The sequence below is a fragment of the Somniosus microcephalus genome, chromosome 6, assembly GCF_052327205.1.
Source record: "Somniosus microcephalus isolate GS21.2 chromosome 6, FLI_Smic_1.0, whole genome shotgun sequence".
NCBI lineage: Eukaryota > Metazoa > Chordata > Chondrichthyes > Squaliformes > Somniosidae > Somniosus > Somniosus microcephalus.
Window position 1 is genome coordinate 4001367 of NC_140992.1, and position 17151 is coordinate 4018517.

Here is a 17151-nt window from a genome sequence, read left to right on the forward strand (position 1 = left end):
GAGCTGTTTCAGTACTGTGGCAGGGGTGGAAACCTGATTGGAGGGATTCAAACATGGAATTGCGGGAAAGATGGGCACGGATTTGGGAGGCAACATCATGTTCTAGGACTTGAGAGGAAAGGGAGGTTGGAGATGGGGCAGTAGTTTGGAAGGATGGAGGGATCAAGGTTTTTTTTTTTTTTTTTTTGAGGAGAGGGGTGATGACGGCCGATTTGAGGGAGAGGGGGTCAGTATCTGAGGAGAGAGAATCATTAACAATATCAGCTAACGTGGGAGCCAGAAAGGAAATGGGATGGTCAGCAGTTACAAACTTGTCAGTACCTGTCAAACAAATTTCAAAAGGATGAGATTTACAAAACAAACTAATGAATATCAAAGCAAGGGTCTGATCATTATTGCATCACATTCTCTACGAACTCCAAATCTAACATTGGATTTTGGCTTTTTGCAGAGACTGGGTAGCAAGAGAATGAGCGACAGTGTGCACCGAGCGTCCTTGGGACTCATGGGAATTCGGTGCCGTTTCTCCTCTCTCCCTGGCTGTTCTTTGGAAGCCCACATGGCTGTAGAAGAGTCGAAAATCTGACGGACAACTTGGGATAAATTCACAGGTCCCATAATAGAAACTCTTCCATTTTCAGATTCCTCTGGGAAATAAAGCTTAAAGTGTGAGGGGATTCAGGAATTACGGTCAAGGGTAACATGCCGAAATCTCTGAACCCAAGTACAAGGAGGGTCACTATCTCTCCTTGATGGTCATTGTTCTTGGGTAGCAATAATACCCCCCCCACCCCAACCCCCCCACCTCATCAGTAGAGAGTGTCCCAATGACGTGAGTTTAAGGAAGATGCTCATCAATTCTGTGCGATCAGTGCAGGAGGAGGACGGAGTGAATCCACTGGTGCCAGAGAAGATATTATTCTCAGGGCGATCTGATGGAAGAACCTGAAACGATGGAATAAACCGCACCATGTACCGAGATCACATTGAAGCAGCGTTAAAGGGGGGACTTTCGATATTCTCCAGAGACCTTCCTCAATCAGCAAATTATGTTTGCAATGATACTTTTGAAATGTTTGAAAGAATATTAGAGTGGGATCTTGGGACAGGATGTAATCTTCCTGCGGTACAATAAAAAAATCAGAATTTTATTAGGAGCAGGAAATGGCCACATGGCCCAAAAAAGCTTGTTTCTTTTTCCGAAGGTGTTCTCCACTCATCATCATGTCCCTCAATTCCTTCTCTTCCTTCCCTCTCCCCTAGAAATCATCCACTTGCCTCTTAAACCCATTTGCAATGTACGCCTCAACATCCTTCATGTGACTCCATTCCCATTTGGGTGAATAGCTCCCCCCTCCTTCCTTACTGCCAACTGACTCATTTTAACTTGTGTCTCCTGTTTTTGTTGAGCCCTTCACTCAAGTGAACAATTTACTTGCATCAATTTTCATAAGTCTTTTGAAAAATTTAAATTGGACCACTTTGAACTCTCAGTGAGGAACTCCCCGTTGATGGATATCCCCACCAACAGTGAAGTACCAGTCCCTGCATCAGCGCACAGTATCTACGCTAATGGACATTGGTGACAAAGGATAAGCTGCTATCGGTTGGAACTGGGCTGGATGCAGAGTCCTTAAATTGCCCAGCTTTGCCACTGAAGCTGGGAGTGGTCGTGCGTTAATGGATCCCAATGCTTGGTCTTGTGAATTGATGCAAACTGCTTTTCAACCATGCGACCTGTTCAGGTCACACCCGAGGACAAGCCTCACTCGCAACAGTTCCTCTTTCTTGAGATGAATCAGGGTTGTGCATTCTGGGTCCAACGGACATCGAAGATCAGTTTTCATAAAACCAGGTGTGGAGCTGGCGGCTCGAAAAGGTCCACATCATTCAATAGACAACTTGAAGACAGAGATGAGTCCAATGGTAGGCTAATGCTGGAACACATGGCAAGTGAGGTAAAGGCGAATGATAACTAAAGCTTGGCCGATAAACTAGAAATTAGAACTTCTGAAAAAGCGAGCTACAAAGTGTGTGAGGAGAAACAGCCACAAGTACCAACCACAAGAAAGAACCTTGGATGACAGCTTTATGGGAAAGTAGGCAAATTGGGGGGTGATAGTTAGTCATTTGCACCAATATTGCACACACAACTTTTAAATACAGTTCCATTCCAACCACAATTGAAGGTACCGCACGATTAATATGTCGCTCTCTCTCTCTCTCACTATTTAACAATACAATATTGCAAGTTTGGGGAGTTGTGGATTGTACCATACATGAGCCATTCAAATTAGGAGGCAAGAACTCCGTCAGTACAGATGAGGGAGGCCATTCGGCCCATCTGGCTCACCCCTGCTATACAAGCCTATGGTCCCCTTATCATGGCATTTAACTGCCTTTTGGATTACTGGAGTATTTATTTTACTACCCCGCCACCATCCCCTCCACCTGCCCCTGCTTTCCAAAGACCATTTGAGGTATTAATCTGCAAGAAGTACTTTCTGCCATCAGATCAGCTCCCTCTGCCACTTCCCTCCCTTCCCCTAGCCCACCATCCAAAACTAGGCTGTCCGTGTCCTAACTCGCACCAAGTCCCCTTCACCCATCTCCCCTGTGCTCGCTGACCTACATTGGCTCCCGGTTAAGCAGCGCCTCGATTTTAAAATTCTCATCCTCGTTTTCAAATCACTCCATGGCCTCGCCCCCTCCCTATCTCTGTAATCTCCTCCAGCCCCCGCCCCCCTCAGAGATCTCGGTGCTCCTCCAATTCTGGCATCTTGAGCATCCCCGATTTCCATCGCTCCACCATTGGCGGCCGTGCCTTCAGCTGCCTGGGCCCTAAGCTCTGGAATTCCCTCCCTAAACTTCTCCGCCTCTCTCTCCTCCTTTCAGACGCTCCTTCAAACCGATCTCTTTGACCCAGCTTGTGGTCGCCTGTCCTAATATCTCATGTGGTTCAGTGTCAAATTTTGTCTGACAACACTCCTGTGCAGCGCCTTGGGACATTTCACTACGTTAAAGGCGCTGTATAAATACAAGTTATTGTTGTTGTTCTAAACTCACTTGTTTCAACATATTTTAAATACTGCTCAAGACTCACCAGCTCTCCATCCACTTAATATCTTACATACCTCTATAAAAGGGCCACCCTCATCCACTCCCTCTCAGAAACGAAGAACCGGAGTTTTTCAGTCCCTCTGACACGAGGGATCAGCCTTGTGGCCCTGGTTTCCACTGCTCCCATGGCTTGGGTGCTTCTCTCGTACTTCGGTGACCAGAACTCAGGGCGAGTCCTGACCAGAGCACTGTAAAGTTTCAGCACGTTCCCCCTCAGACTTAAACTCGGATTTGGGGGGCATCTCCCAGCAGTGAATGCTCACATGTCTCTATCCGGTCAGTGTGGAGTCTACAATCACTCCCAGGTCTCTCTCATGCCATGTCCCCTCCCTGCCGGTCACTAAGTACGCCCCACTTTCTTTCCTCCAATCTGTAATGACTTCCACTTATCTGTTCAGTTTCATCTGCCGTGGTTCTATTCACTTCCAAATATCATTTAGACCCTTCAGTGACTCCTTGGCCAAGAGTTAAGGCACTCAAACCTCACATGGTCAGGCATCGCTGCCTCACGCCTCTCAAACTGCATTAAATGAGATATTTGCATCGTTTATGGAGCCACCTGGTTTCTGCAATATCCAATGGCAACTTGAAATACCCAAATGTATTTCTTTAAAAAAAAAAAAATCGATAGACACAATGTGCGAGACAGGCAAATACATTTCCTCCATCCTTCCCTCCCCCCATTTTGAACAATTATATTTTTGTGCTTTTGATATCCTTCCATCAGAACCAAATCCTCCTCCCTCCCCATTGTACCTGAGATAATGAACAGCGCTCCTCCGATGGTGGCAATTTTCCCCTTTTTCGCTTTATCTTCCCCAAAACATGTCGTGCACTTCATGCCCGCGGAAGCAATCAGGATCGCCAGGGTTCCCAGCAGGATGCCGATGATCATTAGCGCTCGAGTAGCCTGAAGCGTACCTGAAGGAGGTAGATGCACATTAAATGAATACCTTGTAACGAGCAGACAGATCGTGTGCAGGAACATTGCTGTTTGCTCCATCATTTAACACAGTTCCCAATTTCATCCGTCCGGGACTACTTGGAAGGTTCATTGCTGACCGCGTCTTCACGCCCAGTCACTCACTCACTTCTCCAGAGATTGCGAGCATTTTCAAAGAGCACACCTTCCTCCAGGATTCTCCTCTTCCCCGTACCACGTAAAATTCTAGAATATTCCACCTTAGACAAAGTCAACATGGATTTACAAAAGGTAAATTGTGCTTGACTAATCTACTGGAATTTTTTGAGGATGTAACTGGTAGAATAGATAAGGGAGAACCAGTGGATGTGGTGTATTTGGACTTTCAGAAGGCTTTCGATAAGGTCCCACATAAGAGGTTAGCGTGCAAAATTAAGGCACATGGGATTGGGGGTAAGGTATTGACTTGGATAGAGAACTGGTTGGCGGACAGAAAGCAAAGAGTTGGAATAAACGGGTCGTTTTCCGAGTGGCAGGCAGTGACTAGTGGGGTACCGCAAGGATCGGTCCTAGGACCCCAGCTGTTCACAATATATATTAATGATCTGGACGAGGGAATTGGATGTAATATTTCCAAATTTGCAAACGACACAAAGCTGGGTGGGAGGGTATGCTGTGAGGAGGATGTTGTGAAACTCCAGTACGATTTGGACAGGTTGGGTGATTGGGCAGAAACATGGCAAATGCACTATAATGTGGATAAATGTGAGGTTATCCACTTTGGTGGCAAAAACAGGAAGGCAGATTATTATTTGAATGGCAATAGATTGGGAGAAGGGGAAGTGCAAAGAGACCTGGGTGTCCTTGTGCACCAGTCGCTGAAGGTAAGCATGCAGGTGCAGCAGGCGGTTAAGAAGGCAAATGGTATGTTGGCCTTCGTAGCAAGAGGGTTCGAGTACAGGAACAAGGATGTCTTGCTGCAGTTGTACAGGGCCTTGGTGAGACCACACCTTGAGTATTGTGCGCAGTTTTGGTCACCTTACCTGAGGAAGGACGTTCTTGCCATGGAAGGAGTGCAGCGAAGATTCACCAGGCTGATACCTGGGATGGCAGGAATGACGTATGAGGAGAGATTGTGTCGATTGGGCTTATACTCACTGGAGTTTAGAAGATTGAGCGGGGATCTCATCGAAACCTATAAAATTCTGTCAGGCCTGGACAGACTAGATGCAGGAAGGGTGTTTCTGATGGCCGGGGAGTCCAGAACCAGGGGTCATAGTCTAAGGATAAGGGGGAAGCCATTTAGGACTGAAATGAGGAGGAATTTCTTCACCCAGAGAGTGGTGAACCTGTGGAATTCTCTGCCACCGAGGGCGGTGGAGGCCAGTTCATTAAGTATATTCAAGAAAGAGTTGGATATATTTCTTAAGGCTAAAGGTATCAAGGGATATGGGGAGAAGGCAGGGACCGGGTACTGAATTTGGATGATCAGCCATGATCTCATTGAATGGCGGAGCAGGCTCGAGGGGCCGAATGGCCTACTCCTGCTCCTATCTTCTATGTTTCTATTTGAATATCAGGAGTGATTGAAAATGAGCACAGGTGCAACGTTTAACCAGACAACCACACTGTTTGACCAGCGAGATCCAGTCACAGCTTCCCCATCAGTTTATAAATTCCGTGTGCCTCCAGACTGAACGCTTCACCACTGAATAGATCGAGTGTTTTGATGAGGTAGAGAGGGTGGATGAGGGCAGTGCGGTTGATGTTGTGTACATGGACTTTCAAAAGGCGTTTGCTAAAGTGCCACATAATAGGCTTGTTAGCGAAATTGAAGCCCATGGGATAGAAGAGGCAATAGCAGCATGGATACAAAACTGGCTGAGGGATAGAAAACAGAAAGTTGTTGGGCAGGATTCTCATTGGGCCTTGGAGGCGTGTGGGGGGTTAAAATCCCGAAATCGGGGGGGGGGGGCACGAACCCATCCCGCCTCCATGCCAGTTTCAAAGGAGGCGGGTACCTGACCCGCACTGCGACCTGCCTCCCTGAGGTGGGAAGGGGATTAGTGCCAGTTAACAGGCAGTTTTTAGCCTAATCCCGATTTTCATTCTTGAAGTGTGGGATTCCCGACGGCTCCAAACCACGCCAAGTTAGCGAGGCGGGCCGTCGGGATGAAGGGCTTGGAGGGTTCGAGATGTCCGGTGTTCAGGTGAGTGATGGGTGCATGAGTGCAGAGGTAAGTGTGTTTGGTGTGTGTAAAGTGTTTAAAGAAGTTTTAATTACCTTTACTTACCTTTACTGCCTTCCTTCCTTCAGGTCTCGAGAGTCCCTTATCTCACCGGCACAGAAAGCAGAATGGCTGCGATGTGTCAATAATTGCAGCATTCAGCTTTCTGTTCTGGAGAGATCTCTAAATCAGCCTGAGAGGAAGGAATTAACTTAGAGTACAGATTGTCAGTGTTTGACAGCTTCAAAGAGCTGTCAAACGCTGATATTTCATCTGTCAAAAGCTCTTGACAGATGAAGTTTCAACCTGTGACGTCACCTGTTGCTGGGTGGCCCTTAATTGGTCTGTTGAGCCCGCTGGGCGGGTTCAACAAGGTCAATCAAGTCAAAATCACGTGGGTTGGCCACAACTCGATGGAGGCGGGGCTACAACTTTCGGGGTTGTAGTCCCACCTCCTCAATGAAAATCCAGCCCGTGGTGAATGGCTGTTTTTTGGACTGGAGGGAGGTATACAGTGGAGTTCCCCAAGGTTCAGTACTAGGACCACTGCTGTTTTTGATATACATGCATGACTTAGACTTGGGGTACAGGGCACAATTTCAACATTTGTAGATGACACAACTTGGAAGTATAGTGAACATTGAGGAGAGTGATAGACTTCAAGAGGACAAAGACAGGCTGGTGGAATGGGCGGACACGTGGCAGATGAAATTCAATGCAGAACAGTATGAGGTGATACATTTTTGTAGGAAGAATGAGGAGAGACAATACAAGCTGACTGGTACAATTTTAAAGGGTGTGAAATAAGGGAGACACCTGGGGGTGCTTGTGGACAAATCTTTGAAGGTGGCCGGACAGGTTAACAAAGTTGTTAATAAAGCATCTGGGATCCTGGGCTTTATAAATAGAGGCAGAGAGAACAAAACCAGGGAGTTATGCTAAACCTTTATAAATCACTGGTCAGGCCCCAGCTGGAGTATTGTGTCCAATTCTGGGCACCGCACTTTAGGAAGGATGTGAAGGCTTTGGAGAGGGTGCAGAGGAGATTTACTAGAATAGTTCCAGGGATGAGGGACTTCAGTTATTTGGAGACTGGAGAAGCTGGGGTTGTTCTCCTTAGAGCAGAGAAGGTTGAGAAGAGATTTGATAGAGGTGTTCAAAATCATGAGGGGTTTAGACAGAGTAAATAAAGATAATCTGTTTCCAGTGGCTGAAGGTTCGAGAACCAGAGGGCACAGATTTAAGGTGATTGGCAAAAGGATCAGAGGCGACATGAGGAAAAACTTTTTTACTCAGCGAGTGGTTAGGATTTGGAATGCGCTGCCTGACAGGGCGGTGGATACAGATTCAATAGGAGCCTTCAAAAGGGAATTGGATAAATACTTGAAGGAGAAAAAAATTGTATTGATGTGGGGAAAGAGCGGGAGAGTGGGACTGACTGGATTGAACTTCAAAAGAGCTGGCGCAGACTCGATGGGCCGAATGGCATCCTTCTGCACTGTACTATTCAATGATTCTAAACAGCTAAGTTATTGGGGATAGAAGGAGATGGAAAGATATTGAAGATTTGGTTGAAAGATGTTGGGTCTCGAATGAACCAATTTTAAGAGAGAAAGCAAGAGCCAAGAGTTTGATTCTTTCCTCTCTCTTTACTGAGGCCAGAACGTTGGGGGGGGCGGGGGGGTGGTGAGCTGGATGAAGGCTCTGGGATCTGGAAAGGGGGGGTGGATGGGGGCGATGGGAATGCACAGGTCGGGCGGAGGGTTCAGCGGGACGCTGGACTGGAGGAGGAGGAGAGGCAAAGTGGGGAAGAGAGCCCGAGAGGAACTAGAGAAACGAAACTGTTTATTCTAGCTTGTGGTTGAAAGCAAAATGATTACTCACAACTTTTACACACCGGGGGTACGGCAGTGTCGTGGTCATGTTACTGGACCAGTAATCCAGAGGCCTGGACTAGTAATCCAGAGAACGGGAGTTCAAATCACACCATCACAGTTTGAGAATTTCAATTCAGTTTATGGAAATAAAAAACAGGCGTCAGTAAAATTGACCATAAAGTTGTCGGATTTCGTGAAAACTACAATAGTTTAAGAAGGTCCATCACCAATGTTCCCCCTAATTTTTTTTATTGCATGTACGGCCCCTTTAAGGGGCTGCACAACCCATTCATAGTTACCCACATGCATGAAACTTAACACTGGAAAAAACAGTCCTAAATGGCCGACCCCTTATTCTGAGACGCGGACCCCTGGCTCTAGACTCCCCAGCCAGGGGAAACATCCTCCCTGCATCTACCCTGTCAAGCCCTGTAAGAATTTTGTGTTTCAATGAGATCACCTCTCATTCTTCTAAACTCTAGAGAATATAGGCCTAGTCTACTCAATCTCTCCTCATAGGACAATCCCCCCATCCCAGGAACCAGTCTGGTGAACCTTCGTTGCACTCCCTCTATGGCAAGTATATCCTTCCTTAGGTAAGGAGACCAAAACTGTGCACAGTACTCCAGGTGTGGTCTCACCAGGGCCCTATATAATTGCAGTAGGACGTCTTTACTCTTATACTCAAATCCTCTTGTAATAAAGGCCAACATACCATTTGTTTTCCTAATTGCTTGCTGTACCTGCATGTTAACTTTTAGTGATTCGTGTACACGGACACCCAGGTCCCTCTGAACACCAACATTTCCCAATCTCTCACCATTTAAAAAAGACTCTGCTTTTCTATTTTTCCTACCAAAGTGGATAACTTCACGTTTCTCCACATTATATTCCATTTGCCATGTTCTTGCCCACTCACTTAGCCTGTCTATATCCCTTTGAAGCCTCCTCGCATCCTCCTCACACCTGACATTCCCACCCAGCTTTGTATGGTCAACAAACTTGGATACATTACACTCGGTCCCTTCAACTAAGTCATTGATGTAGATTGTGAATAGCTAAGGCCCAAGCACTGATCTTTGTGGTACCCCACTAGCCTGTCAACCCGAAAATGACCAGTTTATTCCTACTCTCTGTTTTCTGTCCATTAACCAATCTTCAATCCATGCTAGTATATTACCCCCCAATTCCATGAGCCCTAATTTTGTGTAATAACCTCTTGTGTGGCACCTTATCAAATGCTTTCTGAAAATCCAAATACACCACATCCATTGGTTCCCCCTTATCTACCCTGCTAGTTACAACCTCAAAAAATTCTATTAGATTTGGCAAACATGATTTTCCTTTCATAAGTCTGTGTTGACTCTGCCCAATCATATTGTGATTTTCTAAGTGCCCTGTTACCATGTTTTTAATAATAGATTCTAGCATTTTGCCTACTACTGATGTCAGGCTAACTGGTCTGTAGTTCCCCGTTTCTCCTCTCCCTCCTTTCTTGAATAGTGGGGTAACATTTTCTACCTTCTACCTGCTGGGACTATTCCAGAATCTAGGGAATTCTGGAAGATCACAACCGATGCATCCACTATCTCTGCAGTTACCTTTTTTAAAACCCTAGGATGTAGGCCATCAGGTTCAGGGGATTTGTCGGCTTTTAGTCCCATTAATTTCCCCAGTAATAGTTACAGCGGCTTTAATGTAGGAAAACATCCTCAAGAAACTTCAAAGAAAAATTGATGCTGAGCCAAAGGAGACATTAGGAGGGGCGACTAAAAGCTTGGTCAGGTTTTAAGGAGGAGAGGTAGAGAGGCGGAGAGATTCAAGGAGGGAATTCCAGAGCTCGGGGCCTAGACGGCTGAAGGCACGGCCGCTAATTGGGGAGGGGGGGGGGGGAGGGGGTGAAGGGAGTGGGGGCTGAGTGAGAGGCCAGAGCAGGATACTGTGGACAGTGGAAATCAGAAATAACCAACAGAAAATGCTGGAAATACTCAGCAGGTCAGGCAGCATCTGTGGAGAGAGAAAGAGTTTATGTTTCAGAACTGACGAAGGGTCATCGACCTGAAACGTTAACTCTGTTTCTCTCTCCACCGATGCTGCCTGGCCTGCTGAGTATTTCCAGCATTTTCTGTTTTTATTTTATGCAAGAGGCCAGAGTTGGAGGAACGCAGAGTTCTCGCAGGGTTGTAGAAGGTTACAGAGATAGGGAGGGATGTGAACTGCATTAGAGTTAACTAGACAGCTTATCATAAACGTTACACAGGTTGGGGCAGAGTATCCAACATCAACACTTTCACAATGTACTCAGGAAAGCAGAAAGAAAGAGGTGACCTGGTGATCCTTTTCCTTAAGGGAGTTGCCTGAACAGAGAGTCCTGTTGATGTGTTGAGGAGTGAGGGGGGGGTGGGGGGGCAGAGGAGTGTGCATGAATTATCATTAACATAAAACCACACTGAAGCATATGCTTAGGGGACAGACATCTCAACAATGACTATAATCTCAAACTACTAAGCTGTTCCCGGAGTCCAGAATCTCCTCCCTGCTGCACATCCATTGTTCCTGAATCAGGAGGTGCCTCTTGCCAGAGATGTAATCACACAGCAACGTCACGCAAACCGTGTCAGCCAAGCACACACTAGCTTTAATCAATAATGATGAAGAGAGTGTTCTGTTCTAACCTGCCTCATCGATGATATAATAGAAGATCTGGTCTTCACTTAAACAAACAGAAACTCGAGATGTATCTTACAGTAATAACTAAACTAGTACAGACCTAGATAACAACAGAAAATGCTGGAAAAACTCAGCAGGCCAGGCAACATCTGTGGAGAGAAAAACAGTCAACGTTTCAGGTCGAAACCCTTCGTCAGGACTGAAAAAGCACAGGAAATGAAACAGATTAAAAGGCCAGTTTGGGGGCTGGGAAATGGGGGTGAAGGAACAAAAGAGAAGTGAAGAGACATTAAGAGGTATTCAAAACCAGACGAGATGGTGATAGGACTAGTGGAGACAAAAGACGGCTCTAGATTAGGTGTGAAATGCGCTGGCAGAGTGGGAGACAGCTGCCATGTGGGAGAAAAAAAAGGAGGGGGAGGGCCAAAACAAAGGTGTGGATAAAAAATAAATATAAAAGTGTAATGGGGGCCGAGGTTATGATCTGAAATTGTTGAACTCGATATTGAGCCCGGAAGGCTGTAAAGTGCCTAATCGGAAGATGAGGTGCTGTTCCTCGAGTTTACGCTGAGCTTCCGTGGAACAATGCAAGAGGCCGAGGATGGTGAGGTCTGAGTGGGAGTGAAGCGGTGAATTAAAATGACAGGCGACCAGAACCTTGGGGTCATCCTTACGGACTGAACGGAGGTGTTCCGCAAAGCGGTCGCCCAATCTGTGTTTGGTCTCCCCAATGTAGAGGAGACCACATCGTGAGCAGTGAATACAGTATACTAGATTGCAAGAAGTACAAGTAAATCGCTGTTTCACCTGGAAGGGGTGTTTGGGGCCCTGGACAGTGGGAAGGGAGGAGGTATAAGGGCAGTTGTAGCATCTCCTGCGCTTGCACGGGAAGGTGCTGGGCGAAGGGGAAGGGGTGCTGGGGGTGATAGAGTGGACTCCTAGTACAGACCTAGTTTCAGATCATAACCTCTGCCCCATCTTTTAAAAAAAAAATTCTCTCTCCCACATGGCAGCTGTCGATCATTCGGCCATCGCCATTTACACCTCATCTAGAGCCATCTTTTGTTTCTTAACTGGTCCCATTACCATCTCCTTTTGCCTCGCACCATCATCCCTTTTGTCTTTTAATCTCTCCTGCCTTCCATCCTATCACAGACCTTCCTTTTGTTCTCTGCTCCCCTCCCCCCTCTCCCGGCCCCTACACTTGCTTTAAAACCTGTTACATCTCCAACTGTTTCCAGTTCTGACGAAGGGTCATCGAGCTGAAACGTTAACTCTGTTTCTCTCTCCACAGATGCTGCCTGACCTGCTGAGTATTTCCAGCATTTTCTGCTTTTATTTTAAACTAGTACAGGCCAGGTGTTCCTGATTTATGCCCAGGACCTGGTGTGAGTGGGTGGCACGATACACAACACTACGCAAGGGTAACAAGAGGACAAGCACCTCCTTGAAAGTGCTACATTAAACCAATTTCTTTGCTTAGATAAAGCAAAAGAACTTGTGTTTATATTGCGCCTTTCACAACCTTAAGAGCAAAAGAACACAAGAATTAGGAGCAGGAACCCGCTCCGCCACACGGCCCCTCGAGCCCGCTCCGCCACACGGCCCCTCGAGCCCGCTCCGCCACACGGCCCCTCGAGCCCGCTCCGCCACACGGCCCCTCGAGCCCGCTCCGCCACACGGCCCCTCGAGCCCGCTCCGCCACACGGCCCCTCGAGCCCGCTCCGCCACACGGCCCCTCGAGCCCGCTCCGCCACACGGCCCCTCGAGCCCGCTCCGCCACACGGCCCCTCGAGCCCGCTCCGCCACACGGCCCCTCGAGCCCGCTCCGCCACACGGCCCCTCGAGCCCGCTCCGCCACACGGCCCCTCGAGCCCGCTCCGCCACACGGCCCCTCGAGCCCGCTCCGCCACACGGCCCCTCGAGCCCGCTCCGCCACACGGCCCCTCGAGCCCGCTCCGCCATTCAATAAGATCATGGCTGATCATCGACCTCAACTCCACTTTCCTGCCCGATCTCCATATCCCTCGATTCCCCGAGAGTCCAAAAATCTAACGATCTCGGCCTTGAATATGCTCAACGACTGAGCCTCCACAGCCCTCTGGGGTAGAGAATTCCAAAGATTCACCGCCCTCTGAGTGAAGAAATTCCTCCTCATCTCAGTCCTAAATGGCCGACCCCTTATCCTGAGACTGTGACCCCTGGTTCTAGACACTCCAGCCAGGGGGGAAACAGCCTCTCAGCATCTACCCTGTCAATCCCCCCTCAGAATCTTGTATGCTCCAGGTGTGGTCTCACAAAGGCCCTGTACAATTGGAGCAAGACTTCCTTACTCTTATACTCCAACCCCCTTGCAATAAAGGCCAACATGCCATTTGCCTTCCTTATTGCTTGCTGCACCTGTATGCTCGCTTTGTGTTTCCTGTACGAGGACACCCAAATCTCTCTGAACACCAACATTTAATAGCTTCTCACCATTTAAAAATACAGGTAGACTACCCTTTATCCGGACTTCCGAAAACCGAAACCCTCTAAAAACCAAAGGTTTTTTCGTTCAGCGTAAGTCGTGCGTACGAACGAAAAAACCTTCGGTTTTTAGAGGGTTCCGGTTTCGGAAGTTCGGTTAAAGGGTAAGTCGTGCGCACGGACCCCGCCGGCCCCGACAACCGCCGACCCCCCCGCGGACCCCGCCGGCCCCGTCAACCGCCGACCCCCCCGCGGACCCCGCCGGCTCCGACAGCCGCCGACCCCGCCAGCCCCGACAACCGCCGACCCCGCCGGCCCCGACAACCGCCGACCCCGCCAGCCCCGACAACCGCCGACCCCCCCGCGGACCCCGCCGGCCCCGACAACCGCCGACCCCGCCGGCCCCGACAACCGCGGACCCCGCCGGCCCCGACAACCGCCGACCCCGCCAGCCCCGACAACCGCCAACCCCCCCGCGGACCCCGCCGGCCCCGACAACCGCCGACCCCCCCCCCGCCGGCCCCGACAACCGCCGACCCCGCCAGCCCCGACAACCGCCGACCCCCCCGCGGACCCCGCCGGCCCCGACTGACTTACGCTGAGCGTCAGCGTAAGTCGTGCGCACAACCCCCCGCCGACCCCCCCGCGGACCCCCGCCGACCCACCTTCCGAAATCCGAAATTCTCCTTTATCCGAAACTCGGCTGGTCCCGAGGTTTTCGGATAAAGGATACTCTACCTGTATTCTGCTTTTCTATTTTTCCTACCAAAGTGAATAACCTCACATTTCCCCACCTGATCTGCGAAGGTGTTTATATGCCACACAAATCTCCTCCCACTCCAATTACTGAGACTAGGAGCAGGAGTCGGCCATTCAGCCCCTCGAGCCTGCTCCGCCATTCAATAAGATCATGGCTGATCATCGACCTCAACTCCACTTTCCCGCCCGATCCCCATATCCCTCGATTCCCCTAGAGTCCAAAAATCTCTCGATCTCAGCCTTGAATATACTCAACGACTCAGCCTCCACAGCCCTCTGGGGCAGAGAATTCCAAAGATTCACCACCCTCTGAGTGAAGAAATTCCTCCTCCTCTCAGTCCTGAATGGCCGACCCCTTATCCTGAGACTGTGACCCCTAGTTCTAGACTCCCCAGCCAGGGGGAAACAACCTCTCAGCATCTACCCTGTCAATCCCCCTCAGAATCTTATATGTTTCAATTACTTCTTCCCACCCTGCCCCTGTATCCCCCTATTCCCTTCTCCCTCCTGTATGCACCGAGTCTCCCCTTAAATACACCAATTCTCTCTGCTTCAACCAGTCCATGTGGCAGCGAGATCCACATTCTCACCACACTCTGTGTAAAGAAATTCCTCCCAAATTCCTGATTTGATTTGTTACTGTTAATCAAGGTGGGCCTCCTGATCCCTAGTTTCAAATCCTCACCCATGTGTAAAATCCCCTCGATGGCCTCACCCCACCCTCTCCCGACATAACTCCTCCTGCTCCATTTCCCACCAAATCCACCCTTCCCAAGTCCGGCCTCTCTCGCGTCCCCCCTTCCGTCGCCCTGCCTTCAGCCACCTGGGTCCTCGTCTCGGGAATTCTCTCCTCGATCCACACAGGCTCTCTTTTAAACAAGAACCTACTCAAAGCCCACCTCGTCGAGCAAATTGCCTTTCCTAATCTAATGTTTTATTAAACATAAGAGGTACTGCATAAAGGCAACTTGTTGTTGGATTTGTACACAAGAACGATCTTGCACATGTATAGCAACTGTCACAACCCCAGGACGTCCCAAAGCGCTTTACAGACAATGAAGTACCTTTTGAAGTGTAGTCATTGTTGTAATGTAGGAAACGCAGCAGCAAAATTGTGCACAGCAAGCTCCCAGCAATGAGATCATGATCAGATGTTGGTTAAGGAATAAATATTGGCCAAGACACCAGGGAGAAATCCCTGCTCTACTTCAAGTAGTGCCAAGGGGCCTTTTACATCCACCCAAGAGGCACGTCTCATCCGAAAGACACACCTCCGACAGTGCACTCAAATATCAACCTGGAGTTTGTGCTCAGGGCTCTGGAGGCTCGAACTCACGACCTTCTGACTCAGAGAGGCAAGAGAGTTACCCACTGAGACACGGTCGACGAGTGGTAGATCATGAAATAACAAAAGAAAATGCTGGAAAAACTCAGCAGGTCAGGCAACATCCATGGAGAGAAATTTGAGTTGATGTTTCGGGTCGAACCCTTCTTCAAAACTGGAAAGAAAAGAAAATAGATCGAAGGCAGGGCTGTGATCGGACAAAAGAATTGACTGAAGGAGGTTGTGATCCCACTGAACTCAGCAGACTTTAGGACCCAGCAGTAAAGTTGTAGACTTGATTAATCCCACCAGACAGTCTGCAGGAGGACACACCTGAAATTCAAACGATCATGGAAACAAAACAGGCAGCAACTTGCAGAGGATCAGCAGCGCGGGGAGGGGTCAGGTTACAGACTCGAAGCAACTGAGCAGTACAGCATCCATGGAGGGAGCGCCACTTGAATGATATACTCAGAGCAAGCAATGGGATTGCCAGAAGCACCAGTGCCCAGTGCCGATTGTGAGCAATGTTGGGTAAAGGAAAGGGCTTGCCAAAGCGACACCGTAAAAAAGACTTGCATTTACATAGCGCCTTTCACAACCTCCCAAAGCGCTTTACAGACGATGAAGTACTTTTTGAAGTGTAGTCACTGCTGTAATGTGGGAAACGCGGCAGTCAAACTGCGCACAGCAAGCTCCCACAAACAGCAATGTGATAATGACCAGATCATCTGTTTTAGTGATGTTGGCTGGGGAATAAATATTGGCCCAGGACACTGGGGATAACTCCCCTGCTCTTTTTCGAAATAGCGGCCATGGGATCTTTTACATCCACCCGAGGGGGCAGACGGGGCCTAGGTCTGATGTCCCATCTGAAAGACTGCCCCTCCGACAGTGCAGCTCTCCCTCAGTGCTGCCCCTCCGACAGTGCAGCGCTCCCTCAGTACTGCCCCCCAACAGTGCGGCGCTCCCTCAGTACTGCCCCTCCGACAGTGCGGCGCTCCCTCGGTACTGCCCCTCCGACAGTGCAACGCTCCCTCGGTACTGCACTGGACTGTCAGCCTAGATTTTGTTCACAAGTCTCAGTAGTGGGACTTGAACCCATGACCTACTGACTCCGAGGTGAGCGTGCTACCCACTGAGCCACAGCCAGCACTAGCATCTCTGGTATTATCTGTGAAGAGGTCCGCGGAGTTCTGTGGGTCTTCCTCGAGAACGTCATCAGGAACTCTGTCACCTGAACTGAGCACGGCAGGCAGTCACCGCCAGTGGACAGGGTGTTTACTGTGACCAGCCTGGCCTGCACCCACAATGGGCTGAGAAATACTCCAACAGACCAAGAGGTCCTTAGACTCCATTCCTGTCCTGTGCCCAGCTTACAGATCTCACCCCGGGCAGCAGGTGCGGTGCCAACGTTCAGACTGAGGGGGAAATGAGGGTCAGGTACACGTCCCCCTCCTGATTGCTCTCCAGTGACTCCCCCCAGTTGGAAAAAGGCAGCGTGAGGCACGGACAGGATCCAGCTGGGCTGAGTGAAAGATGCTGCCAGGACCTCCTGTTCAGGCTCGGGAGGTGAGGGATGATGATTGGGATGAGGTCCAGACACCTCAGGAAGCCCAGCCAGAGGCGACGGCTTCAGGATAGGAGGGAGAATAGTGGGGGAGGGAGGGGGCGTGTGGATAACAATCAGAGTTTACAACAATTCGAGCCCCGGGGAGCAGTGCTGCCGATAAAGAGTAGGTGCAACTTGGTCTTTAAATGAACCACCATTTATCGGCAGCTGCA

General features: G+C 49.2%; 1 protein-coding gene across 2 annotated transcripts in view; it reads right to left on the reverse strand.

The window, feature by feature from the left end:
• The window catches only part of LOC147115373 (claudin-1-like), a 44391-nt gene that overhangs the window by 18462 nt on the left and 8778 nt on the right, over positions 1 to 17151 (reverse strand). For both annotated transcript variants that reach the window (XM_085989639.1, XM_085989638.1), the window contains exon 3: positions 3877 to 4041. In XM_085989639.1, the coding sequence (XP_085845765.1) occupies positions 3877 to 4041 (165 nt within the window). The remainder of the gene's footprint in view (positions 1 to 3876; positions 4042 to 17151) is intronic.